At 44.6% G+C, this 27,968-nt stretch overlaps 1 protein-coding gene across 4 annotated transcripts in view; it reads right to left on the bottom strand.

Moving 5' to 3' along the window:
- Dusp22 (dual specificity phosphatase 22) overlaps nucleotides 1-20,264 on the bottom strand; it is a 56,213-nt gene extending 35,949 nt beyond the window's left edge. For all 4 annotated transcript variants that reach the window (XM_038335388.1, XM_038335387.1, XM_038335390.1 and 1 more), the window contains exons 1-3: nucleotides 20,195-20,264; nucleotides 11,030-11,063; nucleotides 7,425-7,507 (exon numbers count right to left, since the gene is read on the bottom strand). In XM_038335388.1, the coding sequence (XP_038191316.1) occupies nucleotides 7,425-7,507; nucleotides 11,030-11,063; nucleotides 20,195-20,215 (138 nt within the window). In that variant the 5' untranslated portion in view covers nucleotides 20,216-20,264. The remainder of the gene's footprint in view (nucleotides 1-7,424; nucleotides 7,508-11,029; nucleotides 11,064-20,194) is intronic.
- Nucleotides 20,265-27,968: the final 7,704 nt, after the last annotated feature.

Raw genomic sequence — 27,968 nt, 5'->3', positions numbered from 1 at the left:
AAGGCAACCGCCTACCTGCCAGTTCAAGACTGTTACATGGACCAAAAAGACTTTGAGCATCAAACAAATGTCACAGATGGACAAATTTCATGTTCCAACTAAGAAGACAAAGTATAGACACTACAGAAATGGAAAGAAGCCTAAGACGGGACTTTGAAGGAAAGGAGACAAGATGAAGACAGGAGTACCGTATGGTCTCATTCTCTTGTCCAGGGAGATGAGCAAATGCAGCAGTGATTACCAAAGCTGGAGACAGGGGCTGGACTGCAGCAGTATTCCCTACATTCATATCATTCTGAGCCACACTGGCAAGAAGGGACAAACAGGAGCATTTTCCCTTAAACTTTAAACAACATTTAACACTGGTTCTGCCTTGCTTCATATTTCAGAAGCCTTCTTAGGAGACTGAGACAGAATAGGGAATGTAAACCAGACTGGGATTCACAGTGAGAATAGATCACACAATGAATGAATGAATGAATGAATGAATGAATGAATGCACAAATGCCTATCTATGATATCATGATGGTTATTACCTAACATATATACTAAAAGGGTTCAAAATACAAAACTCAAGCTTAAAAACAAAAACATTCAAACCAAATTCCAGCTAATACAATCTACCTGCTAAACACATAACACACAAATATATAAATTTTGTTCCTCTATCGAGTTCATCAATGCAAAATTAAATTCTTTGATATGAAGAAGCTGTGTGAGGGAAGGAGGACACTGGTAAACATTTCTATTAATAGTGAAAAGTAGTTGTTCCCTGCAGGTGCCGGCAAATACACAGAACGAAAAATGAAACAAACTCTGAATTTTTACATCAGAAAGACAGGCTGCTGTTTCTTTTCTCAGGGGAAGGGAGAAACCTTTCATTGCTCAATATTACTTCCTCAGCACCCACGAACATTATTGAGCTTCTAATTGGAAAAAAATTACCATTGTTAACCTCTCCTCAATGCTGAAGCGATCTTAAGGTTCTGAAGACACCAAGCTAATGCTAGTCTCTCAAATAAGGAAACACTTCCGTGTGTGTGTGTTTGATTGTATTTGTGTATATGCTGTTGCACATGTGTGAGCATGTAAGTGGAGGTAGAAGGATGATCTCAGGTGCTATTCTTCAGGTTATGTCCACCATTTTTTAAAACAAGGTGTCTCTTTAGCCTGGAGCTTGCCAACAAGACTAGGCTAGCTGCCCAGTGTGCTCCAGGGATCTGTCTGCCTCCCCAGTGCTGGAATGACACATAGATACCACCATGCCTGGTTTTAACATCAGTTCAGGAGATAAAACTCAAGTCCTTTTGCAAGCATTGTATTGACTTTCAAGCACTTACTATTCCTGCAATCCATCAAGGAAACACTTAATAAATGCAAGCAGTTCCCAGCCACAGCCCAAGCATAGAATCAGATGAAGAATTTTTATACCCTAAATACTGTAACTACAGATCTAGAGGGTTGTTATTTGAAATTAATCTATGTGTTGATAGTTTCTCCCTATAAATGCATTAGTAACATGTATGTATGATTTGATTGACACCAAATCATAATCCTAAATGATTATGTCTAGGAGAAAGACCCTTGCCTTTATAATGAGAAGACCCCAGAGTCTAACCCTGGTCAGGGCCCATTTGCTGACAGATGGAGTTATCCAGATAAGTTATATCATAAAAAGTAAGGATAGTGCAGTCTGTTTGCTAGGCTTGGAAGTCTTGAAGGTTCACAAAATCACAGTGAAGTGTCTGGACCACGCAGAGGGGCTTACATTCTGGTTCTCTCTACCAGTTTTTTTTCTGGCCATAACACCATAAGAAGATTATATGAATTCCTAGTCATTGCTTACAGCCGTTCAAATGTGTGCTCAGTGAAACAACTGCAGATTGACAGGTGGGAACAGAACTCGCCCTCAGGCCTTCAGGTCTGCTGTTCCTGTTTGACTGGAACCTACCACGAGCATAGCTCTTCTTCCACCAGGCTGCAATAACTGTGAATACTTATAAAATAATCAGAATGTAATCTTGCCTATGGAATAAAGGTTCTGCCCAGATAGATGGTGAGCACACTTGCAGTGTCTTCAGTGTCTGTCCCTGTCCTTGCACATACCATATGCTAAAGTAGCAAATATGCCATTGACTCCCAGCCTCCACGGGGAAGAGCTGTCTTGGAAAGGAATAAGACTTTGACCAAAAAATAAAATAAAACAGAAATTTTGCTAAATGCAAAGGAGGGTAAAAGAGGGTAGTAAATATTATCAAAGTATATTACAATCAGGCATGGAAATATCACAATGAAATCCATTAGTTTGTACAATTAATATGTGCTTAAAAATAAAAGTGTGCTGGTACTGGGAAACAGGCATATTTTCACACTGCTAGTGAGAGCTCAATTGGTATACCTCTTCCCTAATGTGGAAATATCTCTAAACACTGCCATTAAAAACATTGGCCATGGCAGCAAAGGACTGCGACAAGGAGCATGCTGGGAAAAAAATCTCTGGCCTAAGACAGAAAGACTAATTTCTCATCAAACTACCGAAAGTAGGCATGGAGCCTTGATGCCTTAGGGCTGTTTACATTTACAATGAAGAAGTCAGGAAAGAGCATCTGTGGGAACCCAGTTCTGCTGGGAACTGTCACACAAAAGACAGGGCTGGGCTAGGGTGTGGCTCGGTGTTACAGCACCTGCCTAGCCTGAATCTGATTTCCAGCAATGCACAGGGGCAGGGGTGGTAGGAACAAAAAGGGAATTGTAGCTCTTTAGAACCCCAGAGGGAGTTGGAGTTACTCTATGTGCTGCTTTATTTTTAATTTGTGTGTGAAATGCTTGTCCAGGTTTGTGCATGTATGTGTGTGCAAGTAGAGTCCAGAGATCAAAGTTAGATGTCTTAATAACCCTTCACCTTATTTTCTGAGACAGGGTTACTACCTGGAACCTGGAGTCCATGGGTTCAGCTAAACTGGCTGATAACAAGTTCCAGGTATCCTTCCATCTCTGCCTTTCCAGTGCATACACTGCTGGACCTGATGTTTTTAGATGGATACCGGGGGATCCATATTCAAGTCTTTATGCTTGCAAAGCAAGCACTTTGCTGAGCGAGCCATCTCCTTAGCCCCTTTTGTGAGGTTTTTGGGGGTTTTCATTCTGTTATGAGCCTGACCTGGTTCCTAAATGATTTTAGAGTTACCTCTTCAGAGACAGGGGATGGGGAAGGTGTTAAAGCAGCAATGAAGGCCCATTAAGGGAAAACTTTTGGTAAAGAGAACAGAATCTCTGTCCTGGATAGAGACCTAACAGTCCAGTTGGTCCTGGCCAATTTCCTGGCCATGGGACCATTCTTAGAAAGGCAGATTCACCTTAGAAACAGGCAGAAGAATCAGTCCTCGGATGAGATACCTTCCCTTTCCAGAATCTGTGTCCATATAGCACAGCAGCTTACAGGGCCATAGCTGTGCAGCTCTGTGCATCTTCTTGAATTACTTAGGAAGGCTACGTTCTCCTTGCCTTCCTTCTGTGTGTTCAAAGTGTTCTCTGACACCAGGCTCCCTTCTTTAAAACTGTAGATATTTGTCTGATTTCCATTCCCACGTGACGGCATGGCTTTTTCCTTCTCTCTTCCATTCTCCTCCTCCAAGCAATTACTGAGACCCGTAGCTTGCCTGCACTGCGGTTGTTCTTGAGTTTCAATAAGCAAGCAAGCAAGCAAGCAAGCAAGCAAGCAAGCAAGCAAGCAAGCAAGCAAGCAAGCAAGCAAAGTGTCTTCATTCTGGAAGACAATCTCAGAGACTCTTCTGAGAGCCATAACTGGAGTCCCAGACCTCTTTTCCTGGATTATCTTATTCCATGCACCAGAGGCCACACAAACCCTGTGGGAACACTTCTTCCACTGACCAAAGACAATGGCTCAGTCCCTTTGGAGGCCTGATATCAGTGGTTTCCTATCTTTCCCTCCAGGCACTCTGATATGAGTGTTAGACACTTTTGGGAACTTTCTCTAAAACTAATCAAATAATGGCAAGTTGTACGCAGTCAAGCTAAAATCTAACAAAGCATGAGCTCTTTATTTGGCTGAAAAATAAAATCTGTAATGCATATGTAATGCATAATGACTAGCCACGTTTTCATGTGACCTGTGGTGGATGCAGTGCAGGATACTGTACTAGCCACGAGCTGTGACCTTCAGAGAGGATGGACATCCGATACGTACTAGACCTACAGAGCCTCCCCTTCTACCTACAGCAGATTCTCACAGACATACAAGTAAAGCAGTGTGGAGAGGCTCAAGCTGTACAAAGGCAGTCTTAGCTGGCAGGTCTGAATACGGTCTCTCCGGCCTTAGTGCGGCAGATGCTTGAGTACTCTTTGGTCACTCTGATAATACAGTTACACAAGACTGGAGCAGGTCACGTGTCCCATCACGGGCATACACACAAAATCCTTGCTCAGAGACAATGACAGTATGTGTCTACATTGTAGCTTGTGAATGTTTATCTTCTCAGCCTTGCCAGGACTTCACAGGAGTCTATGGCATACTCAATTTCCTTAACTTGTTTCCCCAAAGCATTACACTCCATTCTCACAGAAGTTCATCCTCAGAGAATTCTCAGATCCCCTCATCAATTCCTGAAGCATGTTCAGTGATGGGACCACATGCTCTCACATGGCTTCTCTTGCAATAAGCTTGTCTGAAGACTCTAAAGTCCTTGTTGATAATAACTTTAATGTTTTAAAACCCTTGAGGTATTTATTGAGATGACCCAAGAAGTATCCACACTGTAGAGCCTCATATATGGCTCTAAGGTAGGCATGCTCTGGAAGTCCTGTCTGGATATTGTGGGACTAAAATTTCTTGATTTGGGGAAGCGGCCATCTCCTTATTACCTATTCACTCCAGAGAAAGGCTGTCCAGAGTAAGCTAGGGGCATTTCATACACATGCCTGGTTTTGAAGTTCTCAGAAAATGCAGTCTTGGCTCTTTCTTTTTTTTTTTTTACCCCATCCTCTACCCTTTGGTACAGCTCCCCCCTAAGCAGAGGATCTGCTTAGTGCACTTATGTAGCCTTGTACAGAATTCCACCTTCAAGGATCAGGGCTATCAGAACCCAGAGTTGTGGAAGACCACAGCCCAATAACTTCCCAGCCTCTTCTCCAGATTGGTTAGGCCGTGGATTCTGGAGCTGACCTTGGAATTTCAGAGAGATGACTAAATGAGTCCCCAAACCTTTGGGATTTCAGTAACATACTGTGTATTCTTCACACCACACAGCTCCCACACTTGCAGCTACAGAGGCTATTAAACAGCTTTATAAGAACTGCTGAAGGGATCACCCAAGACATAAGCAGTGACTGCAATAACACGGACAATGTTAAACCATGTTATGCTGTGGAAATGCAGTGTAACCTTTAGTAAACATGAGACGCTGCAGGAGTACTTATTATCAAGCTGAGGTAGTAATAGTATCCAGCGGCTATGACAGAATATTCTGGAGATCCTGAAAGCACAGCTGGTAAACTGTGGGTGTAAGATGATGATGCTTTGGGGAACAATAAACACTAACAAAGGAGCACACTGACTTCCCTCTCTCTTCATTTCCCTCTTCTCTTTGGAAAGGCAAAATCTGTACCTGTAGACAAAATACACAGAACCCAATGGACATGCAGTGTGCTAAGAATGGAGGCACACGGTCTGCCAAGAGCTCTGACATTTCATGCATACTGTGCCTTCTTTATACCTGGGTTACAATCCCACCTGTTTTACTTTCCAGCCCAGCCAGAGTTTCTGTCTGTAGAAGGGGGTTTTGACAGAAAGGCTGGGCTTCTAACACTTTGAGACCTTGTATGTAGACAGAAGTTAGAAGATTAGGAGCATTGTTCATATGACAATGTATTCCATTAAAATGAGCAGACAATAGAAGGCAGACCTAGTAGCTGAGGGTGGGAAGGACGGCTGTGCAATTTATTAAAATAAAGGAAACCTCAAGCCTCATCTTGTGATTTAAGAGGAAGTCAGCCATGACCACTTTGCAGTTTAACTTGTCAATATTTTAAACACAAACTATCATTAACAGATTTTAAAATGGAATAATTATTTTCAAAGTAACTGCTGGACTTGGGAAAAAAAAAAAGTGTTGTCATTCCCACTGAAGCTAACGCAGGGCCCAGCAAGCACCCAGGGGAACAGCAGAGGGAAGTGTGAGCTTCCAGCCGGGAAGATGGAGTGAAGGAGGCATCTGGGCAGCAGTGATAGCTGCTGCAGTCATACTTAGGAGCCACTTCTCAGCCTCTATTTTCATCTATCTAGGTTAGACTAGTTTGCACTAGCTAAAACCTGGACGCTCCAAAGGCTGTGGAAAATACATAAATAATCACTAGCTATTCTTGCATGATATGACTTTCAATAAAAACAGCTTAAGCCAGGATTCTTTCTTTCAGAACAAGTACCCCTCCCTTCCCAACACCCCACCCTAAAATAGAAGAAACCATGTATCACAACCACACAGGCATTGCTTTCTAAAAAGAGGTTAACCTGGGCTGTGTCACAGTAGAAACAGAAATAGATTTGGTCCTGAGCAACAGCTCAAACCGTCCGTCAGGGTAAAATTGAAGATGTTTTTGGAATTAGTGTACAAGCAGACACACCCTGTTTACTAATGAATCTAAAACAACAGCTTTCCACTGACTGTGCCTGTTCAGACCACGCCTGGGAAAATCACAGGGATGCTTTGCCTTCCTTTGTCCTTTCCTCCTGAACACAGATGGTATTAGAACTGTTGTGGAAAACATCAGGAAATGAGCAACTTGAATTCCTTAGCATCCTCCTAAGTCAGAAATAATTTTGAAAGCAACAATAGGTCGTACTGACTTAGCAGTTTTTCCTGAAGTCCTAGTGATGGAACTCTTTGTAGGTGCTGGGCTACACTACCACCAAGACACCCTCAGCCTGAATTTTATTTTATTTTTGGACATAGTGTCTCACTCTATAGCCTAAGCCAAGCTGGAATTCACTGTATAGCCTTGGCCTTGAACTCAAAGCCATCTTCTTTCCTGAGGGCTGGGAGCATATGTATAAACCACCATATATTATGTTTTAAATATCCTTCATATTCAAAGGGAATGGAACATCGGTTTAGTTTCTGGAATTTGGGAAAAGGGGCAAGCAAGCAATACAGCAGGGGCATAATAAGGATGCCTTCTCCACCAGGCCGAAGGATGTCCAAACTGGACACAGGAGTAAATTCAACTTGAGTACAAAGTAATCCAGCCAGTGACCACAGGGGCATGCTGACGTCAAAACATGGCTGCTTTCACTAATGTCATATACACTCTACAGAGTATAAACATATTGACACACAGAGAGAGAGAGACACACAAACAAAGGCACACTCATGTACAGATACACAGAGACACACAAACACAATTCTTACCTCCATCATGGGCCTGGCACTGTCGTGCACAGAAAGAATGTGCGTCACCTTGTTCCTGCTCAATTGGTCTGCATCTCTTGCATCTGCCATCAAAAATAAAAGGACATTTTAATAGTTTCTGTGAGTTCATCACTCTTAAAGTCTAGGCAGAAAACAGCACATGACTTACAGATTTTTTGTTGATACTTCATAATTGACCATCTCCAGAATTCTGTAGATTGGTATATTTAGGACTACTGCTTTTATGTATTTTGCCTTAATTTATTTCTGACTAATACAACTTCAGAGCTCAAGTATAGAACTCAAATTAAAAAAAAAACATTGTAATCGGGAGGCTGTTAAAAGAAGGAAATGCAAGACGTTATAATGCACTAGTATGTTTTTACATGAGATACATATAATAAACATATTTGAAAAAGTCACCTCTTAATGATCACTTAAGTTGAAAGTAAAATCCAAGGGCCCACTTGTTGTAGGAGACAGAGGAGCACACTGGACAGTTATTCCCCCGACAGTGATAAAGCTTGAGATAGGACTACGGTTTACAATATCTCTATCCACATCACATCCACTACGGTTTACAATATCTCTATCTATAAAGCAAATAAACAAAACTCCAGAACGTTTTCCAGAAATTCCACACAGAGTTACCAGCTGGCTATTATGTCATCTTCATAAGGAACTGGGACACTTTCTCATGCTTTCAGCTATAGGAGAAAGACTAATTTGGGGCATATTCTGAGTTAGAAATCTTGTGTAATCTACAAAACAGTCCAGCAAGGAGAAGAAGACCCACTCTTCTGAGTTTTGGGCCTTCACCAAGCTCTTCAAAGGGATACAAGAGAAAAAGAACCAGAAAGCAAGTACTCGATGACACTGTTCCTTAAGAATATCTGTTGACATGGGAAAATCTGTTGGGCAAGGGAAAAACTGAGGCACCAAATTTAAGTACACTAGAAACTCAGTTTGTACAAACATGTACAGCTAGAAATGTATATGTGGGGTAAGCAGTAAACACACTTATTAAGATGTGGAATAAAGAGGGAATGTCTCCTCTCTCTAGTGCTCTGCGTGAGCATCTAAGGGTTTACCATGCACAATCTCTCTAGGTGTCACACTGGAAAGACTAGTTCTGAGTTCCAGTCTAGTTCCAGGTCTACGGTCAAACTAGGTCATTTACATTCCCAACAAGCCCTGGGACAGAGCAAAAACCAAGCAACAATCTTCTAAATATTTGTCAATGTCAGGAAAAGTCTTTAAATGTAATATTAAAATGTTTGTTTTTAATCTGAAGATTCTCCTCATTGATGTAACCACCCTGGGTTTCAAATTCCAGTCTACTCCCCACTCCTGTCCTGTGCTTCATCTCCCGTCCTTTCACCAATCCCGCTCCACTTTCCTCTATTTCCACATGAGAGGATACACTTGTCCTTCTGAGCCCGGCTATTTCACTTAACATGAGGATCTCCCACTTCAACAAGATTTAAATTTTAGCAATCATTGCTTGGCCTCGTACAAATCTGCTTCCCTGTAGTCATAAGAAATGTATCCACAGGTTCAACCAAAATTGGATCAAAGATTCTGAAAAACTTGCATTTGGACTGAACATATACAGACATTTGTTCTTGTCATTGTTCCCTAAACAATTAGAGTACAAGTCTCACACAACATCCGTCCTGTGTTAGGTAACCACCTAGAGATGGCTTACGTATAGATTAGACAATGGGGATTCCTATTCTTCTTTTAATTTAACTTTCTTTTTTTAAGAAAAAGATTTAATTACAATGATCTAGCAGTTGTTAGGCTAACAGCCTGGGCCTGGATGACGTCATGGTCCCTGGTGGCAACACAGGCCACCCAGATCTGTATGGTCCCTGGCTGCACCATGACCCCCAGACTCCAGCAAGGCCACAGGCTGTGGCTAAGATCCTGGGCCTCCGTGTGGGCCCTAGTGGCCACCTGGGTCACAGACTTTAACACAGACTCCAGCTGAAGCTGAACAACATACCCTGACATGCTCCAGGCAGCAGTATAGCCCGGTTCACATCCTAGCTCCTGGTGGTAGCCCCAGCCACTCCAACATGGCCCCAGACATGAACAAGGCCACATGTTGGGGCTTAAACCCCAGCCTTCATGTGGCCTTTGGTAGCAACATGGACCACAGACTTCAACTCAGACCTTGCCTGCAGTAGAATCACAGACATATAGAAGCAGTCCTTACAAGCAGCCTGGGTCTGACTGCCACCATGGCCCCAGGCAGCAGCAAAGGCCACCCAGATTGTCACAGCCCCAGAAGCAGTGTGGTCCCTGGTCCCTAACACAGCCAGCCAGGTTGCAGCACAGACCCTTGGAATAAACACGGCCCTTGATGGCAACAGGAGCCATGAACGTCAGCACTGACCCTGGCTGCTTTGGATCAGTGACCCAGACATGGCCCTTGGCAGCAGCCTGGTCTGGACATCACCATGGCCCTGGGTGGCAAGCAGACCTCCCCATCAGCCTACTCCTCACGGCCTTCACCATGACCCCAGGTGGCATGCAAGGCTCCAATATCAGCCTACCCCTCACGGTCTTCATTTCTTCCTTTCTGCCTCTTCCCACAGCACATGAAACATTACCATAATGGGGCCCATGGATGTTTTCCCACCAGCCAGGGTCTTGAGGACCCTGATGGCTAGACCCTCCTTCAGCAGAACTGCATCAGGTAGGGCATGGATTTCTTCCTACCAGCCAGTGCCTTGAGGATCCTGACTGGCCTGTGGCTGGCTAGTCCCCATCTCAACAACTGGGATTCTAGGAGGGTGCTGTATTACTTTAAATAAAGGACTTGACTTTGGTTTTTGGTTTCTGTGAGGGTCCTAGAGCCAGCCCCTATGGAGGGACAGTGTATTTTAATCTGTTATTTTGCTTTATCATGCTGTAATACACAGCAGCATCTCAGCCTTTGGCTATGGTCAAACAAAAGCATGACTCACACACCATAGACTCATACATACATGTCAGCGGTTCTTTAGTGCATTTAGAGTTGTGTAACTATGACCATAATCAACTTAAAATTTCTCATTAGCCATGAAATACATTTTATAACAGATTACCATTTAAATTGTGGTTTGGTGGTAAGACTTCTAAATCTGCGAGTAAAGAGGCCCACTCTACCACACATGACCCAATGGGCTGCAGGTCCCTGAAGGCAGGGAAGCTGCTCCTGCCACACCTGCCTTCCTGCTGCTGCCTCAGAAGATACCAGAGCCACCGTGGCAGTGGGCTGTGCACGCGCGCACAGTAGCTCACTAACTCACAAGCCTGTAAGTCTGAAATCAGATCTTCCTGGGCGCCTTCAGAAAGGTATCACCTGGCAGGTGTCAGACGTCTCAAACCAGAGTGACATATGCCCAACCCATTGAGCTCTGAAGGGCTAGGGGCTCAGATTTTCAATCTGGGAAAAGGGGAAGTTCTGGAAATAGATGGTCGTGACAGCTACACAGCCATGTGCAAAACTTAGAGCTTTCTGACCTGTACATGGAGATGGCTGCAGTGCTACACTCTGTGATATATATGTATTTACCGCCATAAAACAAAACAACAACAAAACCCAAAGCACTCACCTTTGAAGTTGCCAATGAACAGGCCAGGCAGGATCTGGAAGAGAGACATAGGCATGACTGTCACTGAGCGCCAAGCGGGCAGTGTTGCTGCCTAAAGTGGTGAGGCTCTCACAAAGTTTCCCAGCCAGACCTGGGGCCCCTCACCTTCCATACCCAGTTCCCACACCACACCTCCCTGAGAACAGACCATAACTGCAGCTCCCTTTGGCTCCCTAAGCTTAGGGCCGCGATGGTACTCAGAGACAGCACTACCTTCTCCCCGTTGCACCTCCCTCACTGCCTTGGCAAACATGTGCTCAAAGCTCAAGATCTTTGTACACAGCGCTCATTGCCAAGTGCCACTAACAGCACCACAGTGTTCTCAGAGCCCATTCAGTAATGCTGTGGCAGGCCGGCTTCTCTGCGGCACTAGAAAATTTCCCATGCCCCCATGAAGGCCTCAAAGGGCTGAGATGCTACATAGAGAAGGTACTTTTCACAAACACCCGATGACTTTCAAAGTACCAAGCAAATCCTTGTCAGTCTTTTGCAAAGACAGTAAAATCCAATTACAAAAATGCTCTGGAAAATAAAAGTATGTCCAATGACCTCCTTGCTGCAATTTCCAGTTACCCTTGGCTTGCTGGTTCTGCACACACGCAAATGCTATAGTCACACAGTCCTGTCCCCTGCCTCCTCAGTGTCAGCCTCTCAAGGTCCCTATTTTTATGAAGCAGGGCGGAACAGGTACCATAGCATTCCTGTTGTAAAACAATATAATAATGTGTGTTCACCCTGGAGCTGGACCAAGCTGAGGTTCCCTCGCAGCTTTTGGCTGCCTGGAGCCTTTCCACCTTCATGGCCCATTCCTCAGGGTCTCTGGTCTTTATTAGAATATAACACCAAATACTAAAGAATATGTTTTTTTTGTTTTCTTTTGTTTTGGCCGAGTTACACACTGTGATACTGGACCAACAAATGGCTGTGGACTATCATAATTCAACCATACAGAAATGGAGACGTTTACAATCAACACTGAAAAGAAAGCTATACATCCTCAGGATAGAAGCAACCATCACAGGCCTACTACATAGTACTGGAATGAGACACAGGTGAATGAATGGTGCCTAAGCAATGAATGTTATGAAAATAGCAAGGATCTATAAAACGGTAGGCTATGATTCATTAGTGGACCCAGTGTTCATGTCCTTGAAGCTGTATTAACGGTACATCACAGTCACTTTCTGGGATGTGGATGAGACTGGGAAGGTACCCATCAGTATGGGACTGAGGATTAAGACACAGAGGAGCTTTATCCTGATAGGTCTTTCTGTCAGGCTACAAGATTTACATTTCTTACTGGAAGCTATGTGGAGTTAAACAGGCCATAAAGAGGCTGGTACAAATAAAAATTTGGAATTTTGCAATTTTTTGTTCAATCTCCATGAAATCATTCATTCGTGTGTGTGTGTGTGTGTAATATTAGGTGGATTGAGCAGGTTGTATTTACATATTTAGGTGTATGTGTACACACACACACACAAATGTATACAGACACACATAACAATAAAAACTAAAGAAAAAGAGGCCATGATTTTTACACAGTATGGGGGTGGGGAATGAGAGGAGTTGGAGGGAGGGAAGAAATGAAGGGGGGAACTGATGTAATTATAATTTGACTTTTAAAATATTGAAAGGAAAACTATCAACCTTAAACAATAAAAATAGAGGATCTAAAAAAAAAAAATCCAAGGTTGATTTAATCTATGGATGTGGAACCACAGATACCAAGGGCTGACTACATTTTTCCTAAATCTGATTGTTTCTGTCATAGATAGTTAAGGAAATACTTCTTCAAACAAACAAACAAATAAACATCAATAGGGTAGAAAGAAGCAAATCAAAGAAAGAGGGGGCATAAAGGTCATAGTTGGCAAAGCCTAAATCAGGCCTAGCCAGTGGTCAAAGGCTTTCCCTTGCCTGGGAAGCTCCCATGCAGGGGACAGTGACAGCAGCATCTGCAGGGCTTGGCCAGCATGGAAGAAGCTCGGGGGCCCAGAGAGCGGCTAGAATAGGGCATCAGAGAGCGTGGATAAAGAAGCTGTTCAATGAAAATAATGGAAGATGAGGATTTTACAAACGTTTTGAAAACTGTAAGGAAAGAACAGAATTGTGTCAGCCATCTTTTGACTTTATTTTCTAGACAGGACAGTGAGTTAGACTTCCGGGGGCTGTACCCACCCATTTCTGTAGTTGGGTTCTGGCTCTCTTCCACACAGAACTATAAAACAAAATCAAGGAAGGCTGGTTTCGGATAGATTAGAAGTACTTGGGAAAACGTCTCAAGCAGCCAGCTTTATAATTTATTTATTTTATTTTTGGTTTTTTTTTGTTTGTTTGTTTTGTTTTTCGAGACAGAGTTTCTCTGTGGCTTTGGAGCCTGTCCTGGAGCTAGCTCTTGTAGACCAGGCTGGCCTCGAACTCACAGAGATCCGCCTGCCTCTGCCTACCAAGTGCTGGGATTAAAGGCGTGCGCCACCACCGCCCGGCCAGCTTTGTAATTTAAACATGACATTCAATATGGCTGACTCACCTACTTGGCTGATACTGTTATGGTTGGTAACATTTGGGCACGGAGAAAGAGACAAGGAAGTCAATCAGCTGGAATGAGTTTCCAGCAAAAGGATGGTTTAAAGAGGAGCCTGCAGAGCAGTGTTCTTCGGGACAACACAGGAGACCATGGTGAACACAAACAGGGAGTAAGAACAGACATTACCTGGTCGGTGGCAAAGATAGGTCAGAAAGGAGTCATGTAACTTGGGGACGTTTGACTTCTCCAGAAGAGTAAGTAGAGAATTGGCCCTGATCATCTCTGCCTATAGAGTCATCATTATGTCTAGGATGGGCCGCCTTCCCTACCATTTGCCTAGGGGTTCTTTACAGAGAGGTCTCTTCTGGTCACAAACTCCTTACCACACTCTCCTCGTCTGTCTTGTCTACTTTCTCTACCATAGTACTCAGTACTCAGATGTTTATTCCTTTACTTTCGGGACTGACGATGAAGAACCAGGCAGGTGTCTGCTCTAGGTCCACTGCTCCAGCAGAACACTGAAGACTGAGTAGTTGACAGAGGGGCGGTGTTTATTTGCCTCAGTGTTCTGGACCCCACAGCATGGCCCCGGCACTTTGCTCAGCTTCTGGAGCTTGAGGTGAGAAGGCAAGCTGGGGCATGCGGAAGAGAGACCGAATTACAACAGCTAGCCCATTCCTGGGAAGAAAACACCAATTCCCTGATGAGAGCGCTGACTTTGGTCTCAGATGCCTCCTAAAGGACCTACCACCTCTCTGCACTGACATACTGAGGATCGGGATCTGACAAACGTTTGTGTGGGCACAAACCATGTTCAAACCAACGCAAGGCATAGCCCTTTCTACCATGCAGCACTGGAACTCGTGAGGCAACAATACCTACCCCAGAGGAATGGACTCTCTGGAAGCCCCTGGTCAGAAAGATGCTTGTCTGTCACCAGACAACATACAATGTAACAAAAGCAGAACCCTAGATGGCAGAAGCACTCTGGGATCACATGACCCCAGGGGTTCCAAGTGTCTCTTGGTCAACCCCCTTCATAGCCACACATTACTCAGCTCCAACATCAGCCTCAGAGAGGTGCAAAAGTCTCAAATATTTTGCCTCAAAACATACTTATATCCAAATGAATTCTGCTTCTGAGGCAAGAAATGCTTGGAATTTACTTTTAAACATTTCTTGGTATTTTAGGATGCCACAAAATCTGAGAACCCTATCCAAAAGATGTAAGAGAGGAAACTCCTGATCAAGCAGTTGGCTCAAAAGCTGTATTTCAAGTAGGTGTGGCTTCTGGATTCTTCCAAGGTCAAAAGGACTTCTGGGTTTCAAATCCAAGGACATCTGAAAAAACTTTGGTGAATTCCATGAAGAGAGAAATATCACAGACTTCTCAATGTCTTTTGGTCATAGATTTATGCAGCAATTAAAAAAAAAAATCTAAGTGTGCCCTGTCCATTCTTACAACTCTACCTTAAGCATCTGTACTGCGAAACATGAAATGAAAATGTAATGCTAAAGCAGAAAAGAGCAGGCATGTTAGTGCACGCCTGTGATTCCGGCTACCTGGGAGGCTAGAGCAGGTGGATCACAAGTTCAAGGCCAGCCCGGGCACAGCAAGGTCCTAAGTCAAAATAAATCAAAAAGGATTGGAGATGAACCTCGGGTGGTAGAGCACCTGCCTAGTATATGTGAGGACCTAAGATCAATGCCCAGTACAAGAGATTGAGAGAAAATGAGTGAGGACAAGATTCAGGGGGGTAGAGGAAAGGCATACTGTTAGGGTTAACCTTCTGAACTGGAGTCCTCCATGAGAGAACCAATGCCTAGGGGGAGCGTCTTCCTGTTTCAGTATTTTTAAACCCTATTATAGGGACTAGCACTGGGGCTTGGCAGCAGCAGATGTGGAATGTACAATTTAAATGGTGGATGGATGGACGGATGCATGAACAACAGCCAAGGTACCCGGTGACAGTGGAAACAGTGTTTAGCAGGACAGAGATGTGAGACTTCCGGTCTCTTCCCACACTGAACAGTACTTCCTGCAGTGTTAGGTCCACTCCTGAGAACTTCCCAGTCCCAGGTCAAATGAGCCTCAGGGGACCTAACACAAAGAACACTAGGCCTGAGGTTGACAACCGGGAACAAGTTTGACCCCAGGAGATACATCAAGATTTGGGGGCTGTCCCAGTGTAGGGGAAGATGCAAATGCCACCCACTGGTAGAGGCCTGACAAGCCATTTAGGTCACTATGATTCTTGCAGAGCACACAAATATCAAGTCCAGTGTAAACTGGGTGGTGGTTGAGGGACCATTCTCTACTAGGGGGCACATATCTTTCTTCACTCCTCTATCTTCTCACAGAGAAGACGTTAGTCATATCCCAGCCTGATACATCCCTGTGCTCAGCAGCAGACAAACCCAAGAACACTAACCACAGGGCGCGCATACGCGTTTTACAGTTTGTAAAAATGTCACCTAAAATTTGCTTTTGCTTCTCCCAAGAATGTGAGTCGTAACTGGAGAGGCACTGTTCCACCCATTTTAGAGGAAATGCAGGCTGGATTGTGCTAACCACTGAAGGTCTTTCAAAGTATTTATGAATCCAGGAAGAGAAAATCAGGCTTTTTGACATTCCTGCCAAGAGGACTTCTCGTGCAAAATACCAACAGAAGCCATAGCAGGCTTCCCACAAAATGTCAAGACAATATCCTCGTTCACCAGACAAGGCACAGGGGAGGAAGAGGCCGCCAGACCAGTCCGGTGAAAGCTAAAGAGCTAAACAATACTGGCAGGTCCCAGAGGACAAGATGCCAGAGTCTGAGGGTCTTCATTCCTGACCTACAGTGGCACAGCTTCTGCCCACCTGTCGTTATCTTAGGCTGATCAAGCTAAAGACAAACACAGAAGCATGTGGGGCAGCTCTCTGTGATATCAAACTTAATAAAGAGAGCAGCATTTTGGCCTTATTTTGTTTTTAATGATGTATCACAGTTTTTAAAACTAAGAAGAGACAGTGAGGACAGAGGTCTATTTATAGGTCCTCCCTCTTAAAAACATGTTGATCCAAACCCTTGAGAAAACTGAGTCAACTGCCTTTCAGAGACTTCACGGAAAAAAAGACATGTACATACAACAGTGTGCTTAGTTAGTCCCACTATTACCAGAATCATTTAGTAGGCTGGTCCCTCAGTCATGCCATGAGGCCCTCTGCTCTGTGGTTGTGAGCCCGACCAACCAGTTCTGAGTGCAGGCTCTGCCACTCATTAGGTGGGTAACTCGGCCAGTTCCTTCTATGTACATGTATGTGTATTTGTGAGCATGAACACACATGTATATGTGTGTGGGGGTATGTGAAACATGTGTGTATACAGAGCGTAAAAGTGGCTTATTTAAATTTAATCAATAGTTACTCAACACCTGTTTTTTTGAGACAGGATCACAACTTAGTGAGGGGGGCTGAGCATCAAGCCCCAGAGATCCTGCTGTCTCCCCCTTCCCAGGGCTGGGGTCCTAAGCACATGCTACCATGCCTGGCTTTTGGGACAGGTGTCGAGAATCAAACCTGGATCCTCGTGCCTGTGTAGTGAGTCATCTCTCCTGCCCCTGGTTCCTTACTCTTTGTGCGCCTCGTGTGAAAGACAGGCACAGAACAAGCAGCACCACGTCACCCAGCTGCTGAAGAACATGCAAGTTACTGCAGGGCAACAAAGCACTGCTAAAAGGCCCAGGCAGCACAGACTGCAATCCTGGCAGGCTCAGAACATCTATGGGGACTTAGATAAAAAGTCAGAAAAAAAAAAAAAAAGGCAGCTGGAGCTGCTTGCCTTTAACGCCTCCTTTATCAAAGTCGAACATGAAGGAAGAGAGTGACATTGTTTTGCAATGAATCTTAATCTATGGTGGTCTTCTTTTCTGGCTTTTTTTTTTTTTAAAAAAAAAAAAGAGATTTTAGGATTTATTAGAGACAAACTGGCAGCCTTGGTCAAAGGAAAGAGAACTCTCCTCTCCTCTAATCCATGGGAACTGGGATCCAAACCCAGTCCTACATCTTGAATCACAATGTATTGTCTTATCTAGACTCTCCAAATCTCCGTTCCCAATCTGCACCAAGAGGCAAGCAGCTTCCTTAGAGCATGTAAAGTATAGGCACACGAAATGAAGCTCATAAAGAATGGCCCCACTGCCTGTTCTCTGTTGCTCTTTTCTCCCATCTGTAACTGGACAGAAGACATGGGCCATGTCCCTTTCATCCTCCGAGTGACAGTGAGGAAACCGGGACAAGATCTACCACGAGGGCAAAGGGTAAAAACTGCTAGCCCAAAGGGTCAGGGTGGAGTGTGCATTGTCCGTAATTCTTTGCCAAAGATGACCAATTTGTATGTGATGAAGAACTCTGCCCCAAGAACCTCACGTAAACACCCTCTAAGCGATACTCCTAAATTCCAAGGCATCATTTTTACTTATGTTCTTCGAATCATATCTCCACTGTTAGCACCTTCTGCCAATTCTGTAAACAAACTGTTCTTTTCTTCTCTCCACAGATAGGGAAACAAGGGAACCCTGTCTAAAGTCAGACAGCAATGCACAGAAGAGAAAGATCTTGGTCACCAGCATCCAACAATTCACTCCTCCACTGCCTTGCCTTGTAACTTGGGTAATTCTATTTCAGATTAAGTATTTTTACTCTAGCAGGTATCTTTTACTGGGCTGAAGGTACCGTTTACAATGACACCTACTTTCCCCACACTCTGGGAATTATCTTTAGAGCCTCTAGTCCTCCACCTTGTGAGCCACCCCTCCCGGCTCCATCACCACAGAGTCACAGCCAGGTACAGAGACACAGCAATCTGTGTCACACCGTGGTCGTTAGCCAGCGACTCCTGAGCATCTAAAGTGTAGCAATTACCTAGTGAGAATTTAAGGCATGGCAGGAAAAAAATGTATTGGAAGAATAATTTTACTTATAGGTTACACGTTAAAATGCTTTAAATATACTAAGTTTAATAATGTTCTTAAGGTGATCACCATCTGCTTATACATTTCAAAGAAATTTTATTAGAGAATTTTAAATGATATATCTGGCTCATGTTATATTTCTACTGGACAAGCAGTGGCCTACACTGAGAAGGCCTGGGAAGGACTTCTCTGACTTCTCTGTCATTTGCACTGGCTTCCTCCCTCTGTCCCCAAAAGCACTACACCTGGCCCATACACAGTACACAGTCAGTCTGTGCTGGAGCACTGGAGCATCTAAATCTCTCTGTGCATTTATCGTTTTCCATTTCTACACTGGAAATTGTTTCTGCACAAGACAGTTATGATAACAAAATAGACAAGAAATCCATTCCTTTGAAAGGTAAACAGCACAATGTGGATATGAATATTACCACTTTTACTGAGAATGTGAAATTAATATTCCTTAGGTGATCGTTTGCACATTTAAATCTAGTCTTTCAATTATAGTATAAAATACTAGAAACCAAATGCAGAAAGGAGCAGTGAACACTGGAACAAACTAGAAATACCAAAAGAAAGCTGAGGCACAGCCACGGTTAGTGGGAAAGCAAACAGAGCCCCCAAGCCCAGACTGATGTCTCTGCTGCGGGATCCCCGCGCTAATGGGAACATAATGCAAGCATATATCCAAGAGGGGGAGCTTGTTTCAAATTTGATCACTGGCAAAAGAAATTTTAAGTGAACTAAATCCTAGCTACCAAAATACCTCGGTGAGATACTGGTCTACAACATGCAAAAGCGCGGAGACTGTGGGAAGAGTCAAGGAGCGTGGAAGATTCCACCAAGGGCATGTTCATTAAGTTCCCTGTCTTGGATCCCTGCCACAACATTCATTCTCATGGAAATAACTAAACCACTGCAGTGTCCCTCACCCCATAGCAGAGACAAACGGGAAAGGGGGAAGAGGAAGGGAAGAGAAGGGAGAAAGCAATCCACACCATTAGTGCCCATAAACATGGAGACGAGGTGGGGGTTGGAGGCCAGAAGCTCACCAAAGCCAGGAATATTTAAAATCCTTATACAGATGTGTTTGTTTTAGTCCCGGGCATCTACATAGTAAGATTTCTCTTTAAACCTGCGAGTTCCTAATCTTGAGGCTGGCACAAATAGACCCCAGAGGGCTGTCTCCGCCAGACCATCCTCAGCCTAGAGGGTGGGGGTGAAGATACCGTCTCAGAGGGTTTGCGCTGCAACAGGGTTAAGGAAAGATTTTCTAAAAGGCCTAGTGCGCACAACAACCAACCAACAGGTTGCCCTACGGAAGCCCCACAACCTGAGGTCAAATACTCCAGAAACCGAAAGCCAGGTCAGTTCTAGGATTTCCGTGAACTTCCCCACCAGAGCGGCTTTTCTGTGCACGCGCACACAAATCTGGGGAAGAGAAGAGGAAATTACAGAAACCGCCCATCTGGCCCGATTCGCCAATGCTGTGGGTGGCAGGCGTCAAGGGGCCCGGTCTCAAGGGAGGGAGGAACAGACCACATCCAGCACGGGGACCAGCTCTCAAAGGGCAGACGGTGCAGAGCCGGGCCTGGCTGCTGAAGCCGCAGAGGGAAGGGGCGGCCGGGCCCGGACGTTACCTGGCTCATCCCACTCCCCATGGCCGTACCGCGCTCGCCGCTCCGCGCTCGCGGGAGGAGACAGCGCGCGGACGGCCGGGCGGGCGGGGCGGCGGGAGGCGGCGCCAGGGCGGCGCTCGCAGCGCGCTCCGCCGGAGACACCGCATGGCTGCCCGGCTGGTCTGGGAGACGGGTCCTCGCCCCCACGGCCGGACGCCCAGTGCGCACGCGCACCTAAACCTGCAGTTCGCGCACGCGCGCGCGAGGTGGGGAGGGCGCGGGGAGGGATGTGTGTGGAGGCGGTAGCTACCGTGGGGGGGGGGGGCCCCATGTCCCCAAAGGCGTTTTCCCCTGGGGCTCCCTGAAGCCTATTACCGGCAGCATGCGGGGCCTTGACTCCCTGGGTGAATCAGGTGCTAAACGGAGCCTGGACTCAGGGGCTCCCCTGTCTGGGTTTTCTGAGCCGACAGTTTTAGGCGGGTGGGGATTCCTGTGGCCCTGCCCCACCCAACCCAGACCGAGAAGGCGCGTGCTCTGGGAAAGGTGGGCTAGGTGACTCACCTCTGCGGAGATATAACCCAGATCGAGGAGAGGAAGGCAACTGGAGGCACTAAGTGGTGGAGGAAAGTATATTGAGATCACTGCTCCCAGAAAGCCCCCCACCCCATATACCTGTCTCTAGGGTAGGTTGCATTCTAGCATGTAATAAAATTATTTGAGGACCATCTATCACCCATCCTAAATTTTAAATTTCCTTTTACAAGCACAAAACTTCTTCATCTAAAGCAGTGGTTCTCAACCTGGGGGGGGGGGGGGTCAAATGACCTTCTCACAGGGGTTGTTTTAAAACCATCAGAAAACACATATTTATGTTATGATTCATAACTCGCCAAATTACAGTTATGAAGTAGAGAGGAAAATCATTTTATGATTGGGGGCACCACAACATGAGGACCTGTATTTAAGAGTTGCAACATTAGGAAGGGCAAGAACCTCTGAGCTAGAGGTTTCTCGTTTTCATTTTGTGTTCTTGACAATGCCCTGCACTCAGTAGATTCATAGAAAGTACTTGTTGAGTGAAGACATGCTTACTGATGCGACAGGTCTGATTCTGCAGGTCTGATTCTGCTGCCCCTCTGCCCACTTGGAATCAGCCTCAGAGGCTGCCCTGCTCTTTCTTAGGCTTCCTATGCTAGATCTGTCCCAGGGTCCTGTGCTCCTGACATCTCAGTCCCCAAGTCTTTGCATAGCTTCCTTTGAGGTCTCAGAACAAAGGCCATCTTAAAGAGCATTCTTTCTATTAAGCCACCATATTTATAAGGGATACCCCAGGTAGCTATAACATTACTGCATTTTATTTTTTTCATAGCACTTAGGATCAGAAATTATACTTAATTGCTTAATATTGATTTATCCCGTAAGGTAAGCAACCTCCTGAAAAGGGTGTTTCTGTCTTATTCACTACTTAGCCATAGGACCTGGGAAAGCAACTAGCACAAAATAGACTAAACAGTTGTTAAATCAATTCATGAATTCTTGGCTGAGAAACCAGTGGGGAGGTTCTAAAAACAAACAAACAAAAAATCAGAAAAAAAGAGATGCCGTTGAGTTGGACCAGCTGGTAAAGGCTCTTGCTACCAAGCCAGATCCTCTGAGTTCCATCCCTGGGAGCCACATGGTGGAAAGACAGAACCAAGTTCTGTAAGTTGGCCTCTGACAACACCTGTGAGTGTTCACACGCATACACACACAAGACATGTGCCCTCTCATGCACAAATAGCAAGCAAACATATGTGAAAAATATTTTAAAAGTTTTTAAAGAATGCTAAAAAAAAATGTGGGAAGAGCTCGTCTAGTGTCGTTTCTCCCCTTTGACACCCCTGTTCTGGGCAATAAAAGGCATTCCCTCCCTCCGTGTGCACTTGTATTGTCTTTGCCCGCAGGATGAGCCCGTGACCTGCTTCTGCTCCCTGTATGGGCTTCTTCCTGTCCTGTCACCCTCGTGTCTTCTTCCTCCTGCCACCGGGGCAGCCTACCCTCTTCCCTCTGCCCCATCCTGCCATTACGTCATCACTCCTGCTGTTTAGGGTCAGCATGGTTAATGGACTCTCCTAGGGGAGTCACATGATCAGCTTCTATTCCCAATCCTTAGGAACATCTTGGGCAAGACGATGCACTTTCTTAGCGTTTCCCTCTTTAAAATGGGTTCACTGGGCTATGAGTTTATGAAGGCGATCGGCAAATTACTTAATCTTCCTCACTGTCCTTAGGTCATTGATTCCCGTAGAAAAGCCGGTTTCTCAAAACACAATTAGCTTGTCAGTTGGTGCACACACATAATTGACAAATGCAAACATGTGAGGTTTTTCTTCTGCCATATATCTGTGCTACTTCTTTGTGTGCCTATGCTTCTGTTATTATTAATATTACTATCACAGCTTAGATCATGAGCTCACAGTTCCTCATATCTGTCTCCTGACAGAGTTAGTAGTCTTGCCTGCATTTGCCTTGGCTCTTTTGAGAATACAAGCGAACAAGCACATTCTATATTGGATATGAAATACACTAGGTTTGTTTAAGTGTTCCCTCCTTTTCATCATGAAAAGCTACAAAGAGTTGAAAACCAGATCTTAATCATGTTATGATGGAGGGAGATGACCTTGGGTTCTAGAATGAAGGTAGGAGAGGGCCCTTTCTAGAATACTCACATGCCTAGAATTCATCTCAAATCCTCAAATTTCATGTTTGAGAAGAGGAGGAAAAGATGATTAACGTCAGAAGTCAAAGAGAGTGGTTTTGTGTGTGTGTGTGTGAGAGAGAGTTCCCTAACAAGATTTTCTGCCTCTCCTCATCTCCTACCTTCATTCTAGAACCTAAGGCCATCTCCCTCCATCATGATTAAGATCTGCTTTCCAACTCTTGCAGTTGTATGAGTTTTCCTCTCTGTAGCTTCTCATTATGAAAAGGAGGGAAAATCTAAACAGACCTAGTGTATTTCATATCCCATATACAATGTGCTTGTTCCCTTGTGTTTTCACACACTCATAAAAGTTTTAAAGGCCAGAAACAAAGTATATTTCCACCCCATAAAAGGATTCCATTCATAACCTTTCTTCCTTCCATTCCCCCCACCTGCAGCATTGCCAACATCCCGGATGAGTAAAGAATTCATGACACAATAAATGTCACCACCCCATATTTGCATGTGGATTGCAATAACACTTGTTATGACATATAAAGTCCACAAGCAGAACTTCAAGAGAACAAGTCAGGCCATTATGTATGTTAATGATAATTTCAGAGAATTCAGAGGAACCTCTACTCGAGTGATTAGTTGTGTAATATGCCTTGGCCAAAGCACTAAAAGAAACAGAAAGGCAGACACCAGCTGGTGTGGAATGGAGAAACAAGGCAGAGCCCAGAACTTCTGAAGAAAATCACAGATTGCTTTCTCTGTTTCTGTAGCTCTGTCCAGAGGAAAGATGCTCAGCTGATCACTTAGGCCTCTGAGCCTACATGGCAGACTAGCCACAGAATTGGCCTCTGTAGAAGATGACCTTATCCTTCAGAATGTCACCTGTTCCCAGCTCTCAGGCAGTCTACTCAATGCAGCTTCCTTCTTTCGGACAAGAGGCTTACAGAGCTCGGATCTCAGAACTTCATGTAGGTCTAGTGTGATTCAGAGAAGAGAGGAAAGAGGCCTGGTTCCCCAGTGACTGGTGGAGCAGTGAGCAGGGCTTGGGATCTGTGGAGATGCTGCCAGGCTTTTATCTGAGCGTTAAGGGTGTTGACCTGTAGAGTCCAGAAATACTGGCAAGACCTAGAAGGAATGAAATTGTGAGCAGATTATAGATCAATGTCCTGAAATGACAGAAGACTGCTTCCTAACAGTGGGTGGACACACAGTCATGACTACATGCCTGGCACCGTTAACACAACCAGCCACTGCCAAAACTGTCATTTCTTGAAGGCAGAGGCCAGCGGCTTGTTTACTTCTTTATTTGTTTTGACGTTAATGACTGAACCCAGGGCCTCAAACTTATTCTTACACTGAGTTATACTGCCATTCCCAGGAAAAGTTGTTGTTGAACTTGGCACCAGGCACACAAAATAGTTCCTAATCCAAGAAGATTTGTGTTAGGTAAGGAAAGGAGCATGCAGAGCCAGGATGTTGTTAAATTTCTGTCTTAGATACGTTTCTGTTGCTGCGATAAGGCACCATGACTAACACAGCTTATAAAAGAAAGTGTTTAATTTGGGGCTCATGGTTTCAGGTTAGCGTTTATGGAGATCATGGTAGGCTGGGAGTGAGGCAGCAGGCAAGAAGGAGTGGCACGGGAGCAGCAGCTGAAAGCTTGCATCCTCACCCACAAGGACAAGGCAGAGCAGGCTATGTGGAAAGGCGTGGTCTTTTTAAACCCCAAAGCCTACCCCTAGTGACACACCTCCTTTAAAAAGGCCACACCTCCTTCCTGAACAATTCCACCAACTGGGGACCAAGTATACAAACATATAAGGGGGCCTTTCTTGGTCAGATCTCCACTCTAGGGAAATTTCTGTTAGGTAAGGAAAGAAGCAGAGCCAGGATGCTGTTAAACTGTCGCAGGCATAAATTCCACTAATTCTTCACTAATCCTTCATACACCAGACACTCGGTCAACCGTGAAGCTACTGTCTTCCTCCTTTCGCTCCCCAGCCTCCCTTTCTTCTTCCTTTCTACAGTTTTTGTTTTTTAGGTTTTTTTGGTCAGAGATATGATCTTGCTTTGTAGCCCAAGCTAGCCCACAAGTTTCTCTATAGCCAAGGCTCTCTTCGGATTCACAATTTTCCTGCCTCTGCCTCCCAAGTGCTGGGAGGATGTATGTACCACTCAACTCTCTTTTTCTTTTCTCCCTAGAGCAAGTATCAATGTCCCTAAAGCCATACAGTGATGGCTCTATGATCCAATAGTAACCAAACTCCTATTGACTTTCCATTTGAAAAACAGATGCAATGTGATCTAATAGAGAAAAGGGGAGGGGTGGTAAGGAGAGGTAGAACAAGGAAAGGGGATAGAAAGGCAGAGAAGAGAGAGGAGGAGGCCGACTGACTGGGGAGTAGAGTGCTACTCTTGTGAGGGTGCTTTCCACACTGCTGGGCTCCACCGGTGCAGTGCTGATGTATCAGATCAGATCCCTGGGCTCTCTGGAGTTCCAGTCCTTGATAGTCTGTTGTCTGAGCCTTGCGTAAGAAACTTTGCCTGGCCTAGTCACTTCCATCGCGCATATTGTTTGTGGTTATTTTCCCTGCAGGAAATGCTTTGACCCAAGCCCTTCTCTATGCCTGCCAAGAAAGGTTCAGCAACAATGAACGTGTTCCTTTAAAATGTGTAATGCATAAACAAAACCTTTTACGGCTGGTAACTCTATATCCAAACAACTAGCAATATCTGAACCACTGGTGTCTTCTTAGCCCCTGTAGAATATTTGACTTTATCTTGGTATTTGGCCGGGCAGAATCGACGTAAGATCAAACTTGAGTCTTGCTTTGCTACCTACCCACCCCCCTGCCAGCACTCTATTTCGCTTGGGCTTAAGACACACCCAGGATTCTTACCAACTCTGCCTCTCTCCAGTACACTAGGCACAGTCTCTAGATATTCATCAAACCCTCTTCAAACTGACCCTAAAAGCTGCAATGTGGGGGAGTGTAGGATATCCCCTAAGTGTCCCTCGTCAGAGAACTCCATACGTTGGCACTTACTGCACCTGCACTGAGACTCACTTCTGCTTCTTCCCATGCCCAGAAGGGTAGAGGCTTAGCTTAGAAGTGCAGGCAGCAAGGGGCGTCTTGAGTCAGAGTGGTTCCGGGCAGTGATTCTGGTGGCTTTAGCCATCTTGCACTGGTCTACTGGATGTAATTTTGGAACTCTTCCCAAAAGAAGGACTTGAGCTTTGTTTTGCTCACAAAAAAAAATTATTTTCTCTATGTGAAACCAAAATCGAATTGGAAGTGAAGACACACACAGCCTAGATAGGATCAGAGGGAGGAGGGGCTTTCCTGAGAGAATGGAATGTCCCAAAAGAAATTTCACTCACTGTGATGGGGAAGTCCATTTAGCATGAAATAACACTGTTGTTATTGGACATTCTATCTTGGGTTTTACCTTTGTTAATAGCTACCATTGTTTTGACTAGTTAGTCATCACCGACGTCCTATAAGTTTGATAAGCTCATCGCACAGTGAACACATCTCCGGTTGATGGTGGGCCAACAATCCACTATCCACTCCGCTACACTCAGATTTACTTTTATACAGAGCGCTGCCTGTTTTCAAGGATGGGGCCGAAAAGCCACAATCTCACCCACAGCAGCCACCCAGTGCCAGTAATTTGTGTTTTCTTGAAAAGGGCTTCCCATCAATAAAGTACTAGTTGCCCTGGGTTTTTAATAGCTTTGTTATACCTTCGTAACCTTTCTCCAGACACCAACTAGCACAAGAAGAGCTGTTGCACAGAGAATTAAGCAAGTGAGGCCTGAGGTATATGTGAGTCACAGAAGATTATTATTGATTTTTCTTATACCTCCATGAGGACCTGAGAAGTCTATGGCAGAGTGCCCTATTTGGCTTGCTTATCATGTGTCACTGAACAGACTAGAATATTTATATTTAGTTTAATCATAGCCTCGACTCCTCTTTTGCTTCACTACAAAATGCAAGAGAATGTTTCTTCTTGTATGTTACTAAAGGGTAGCTGATGGTGATTTTTCTCAAATGACGGTCCATTCTGTCTCCAAGGTGATGTGAGATCTCTGTTTCTCCAGACGCAAACTTGTGACTTTGAAGTATCAGTTCCCCATTCTACTTTTCAAGGGGTTGAAGGGCAGTCCAATGACAGGGAAAGATGCAGGTAGGGATGCTGATATAGAGTGGGTGGCAGGATGATGACCTGGTACATAACTTAGGTGGTATGCTGCCGCCTTCCCCATCACAATGCTTTTACAAACAGGCATAATGTGAGATGAACTCTTGTCATTTTGCAGTGTTTAACTGCTAAGTGAACAGTCGCAGGCTCTCAGTATTGCTGGAATTTTCTTTATACCATTGCAGGCAACTGCTTCTTACTACAAAAGAAAGTTTAGTTTTTCTCTTGATTGATTGCAACTCTGGCACTTGAGGGCCAGTGGTGGTGCTGATTTCAAAGTCTACAGTTGTGTGTCTCAGCACCATAGAGCAACAGAAGCAAATGCTTAATGAAGTGGTGGACAGAGCTAGCGTTTTAAACAGGACATCTGCCATCTAGTGATGTGGGATTTCCCTCTGTGTACTTGAATACCATTGATAAATAAGAACTGCTTTACGCCTATAGCAGAGCTATAGGGGAGCAGAGCTAGGCAGGAAAAACTAAGCTGAATGCTGGGAGAAAAGAGGGCGAAGTCAGAGAGAAGCCATGTAACTTCCACCGGAGCCAGACAAAACTTACCCGGTAAGCCACTGCCACGTGGCAATACACAGATTAATAGAAATGGGTTAAATTAATATGAAAGAATTAGCCAATCAAAAGCTAGAGACAATGGGCTAAGTAGTGATTTAATTAATATAGTTTCTATGTGATTATTTTGGGGCCAAGATGCTGGGAACTAATTAGCAGCCTCCTCCAACAATCTAGTCAGTTATTAAATGTAGTAGTTCTGCTAAGTAGAGTAATAATCCCTTACCACTCTTTTTGTATTTGTTTAAAGATATATATATATAATGTTATATATGAATATTTTATGTGTACATAAATCTGGTTTTTGTTTGCAAGATTGCCCTC

The sequence above is a fragment of the Arvicola amphibius genome, chromosome 6 (assembly GCF_903992535.2).
Source record: "Arvicola amphibius chromosome 6, mArvAmp1.2, whole genome shotgun sequence".
NCBI lineage: Eukaryota > Metazoa > Chordata > Mammalia > Rodentia > Cricetidae > Arvicola > Arvicola amphibius.
This window is presented reverse-complemented; position numbering and strand designations above follow the sequence as displayed.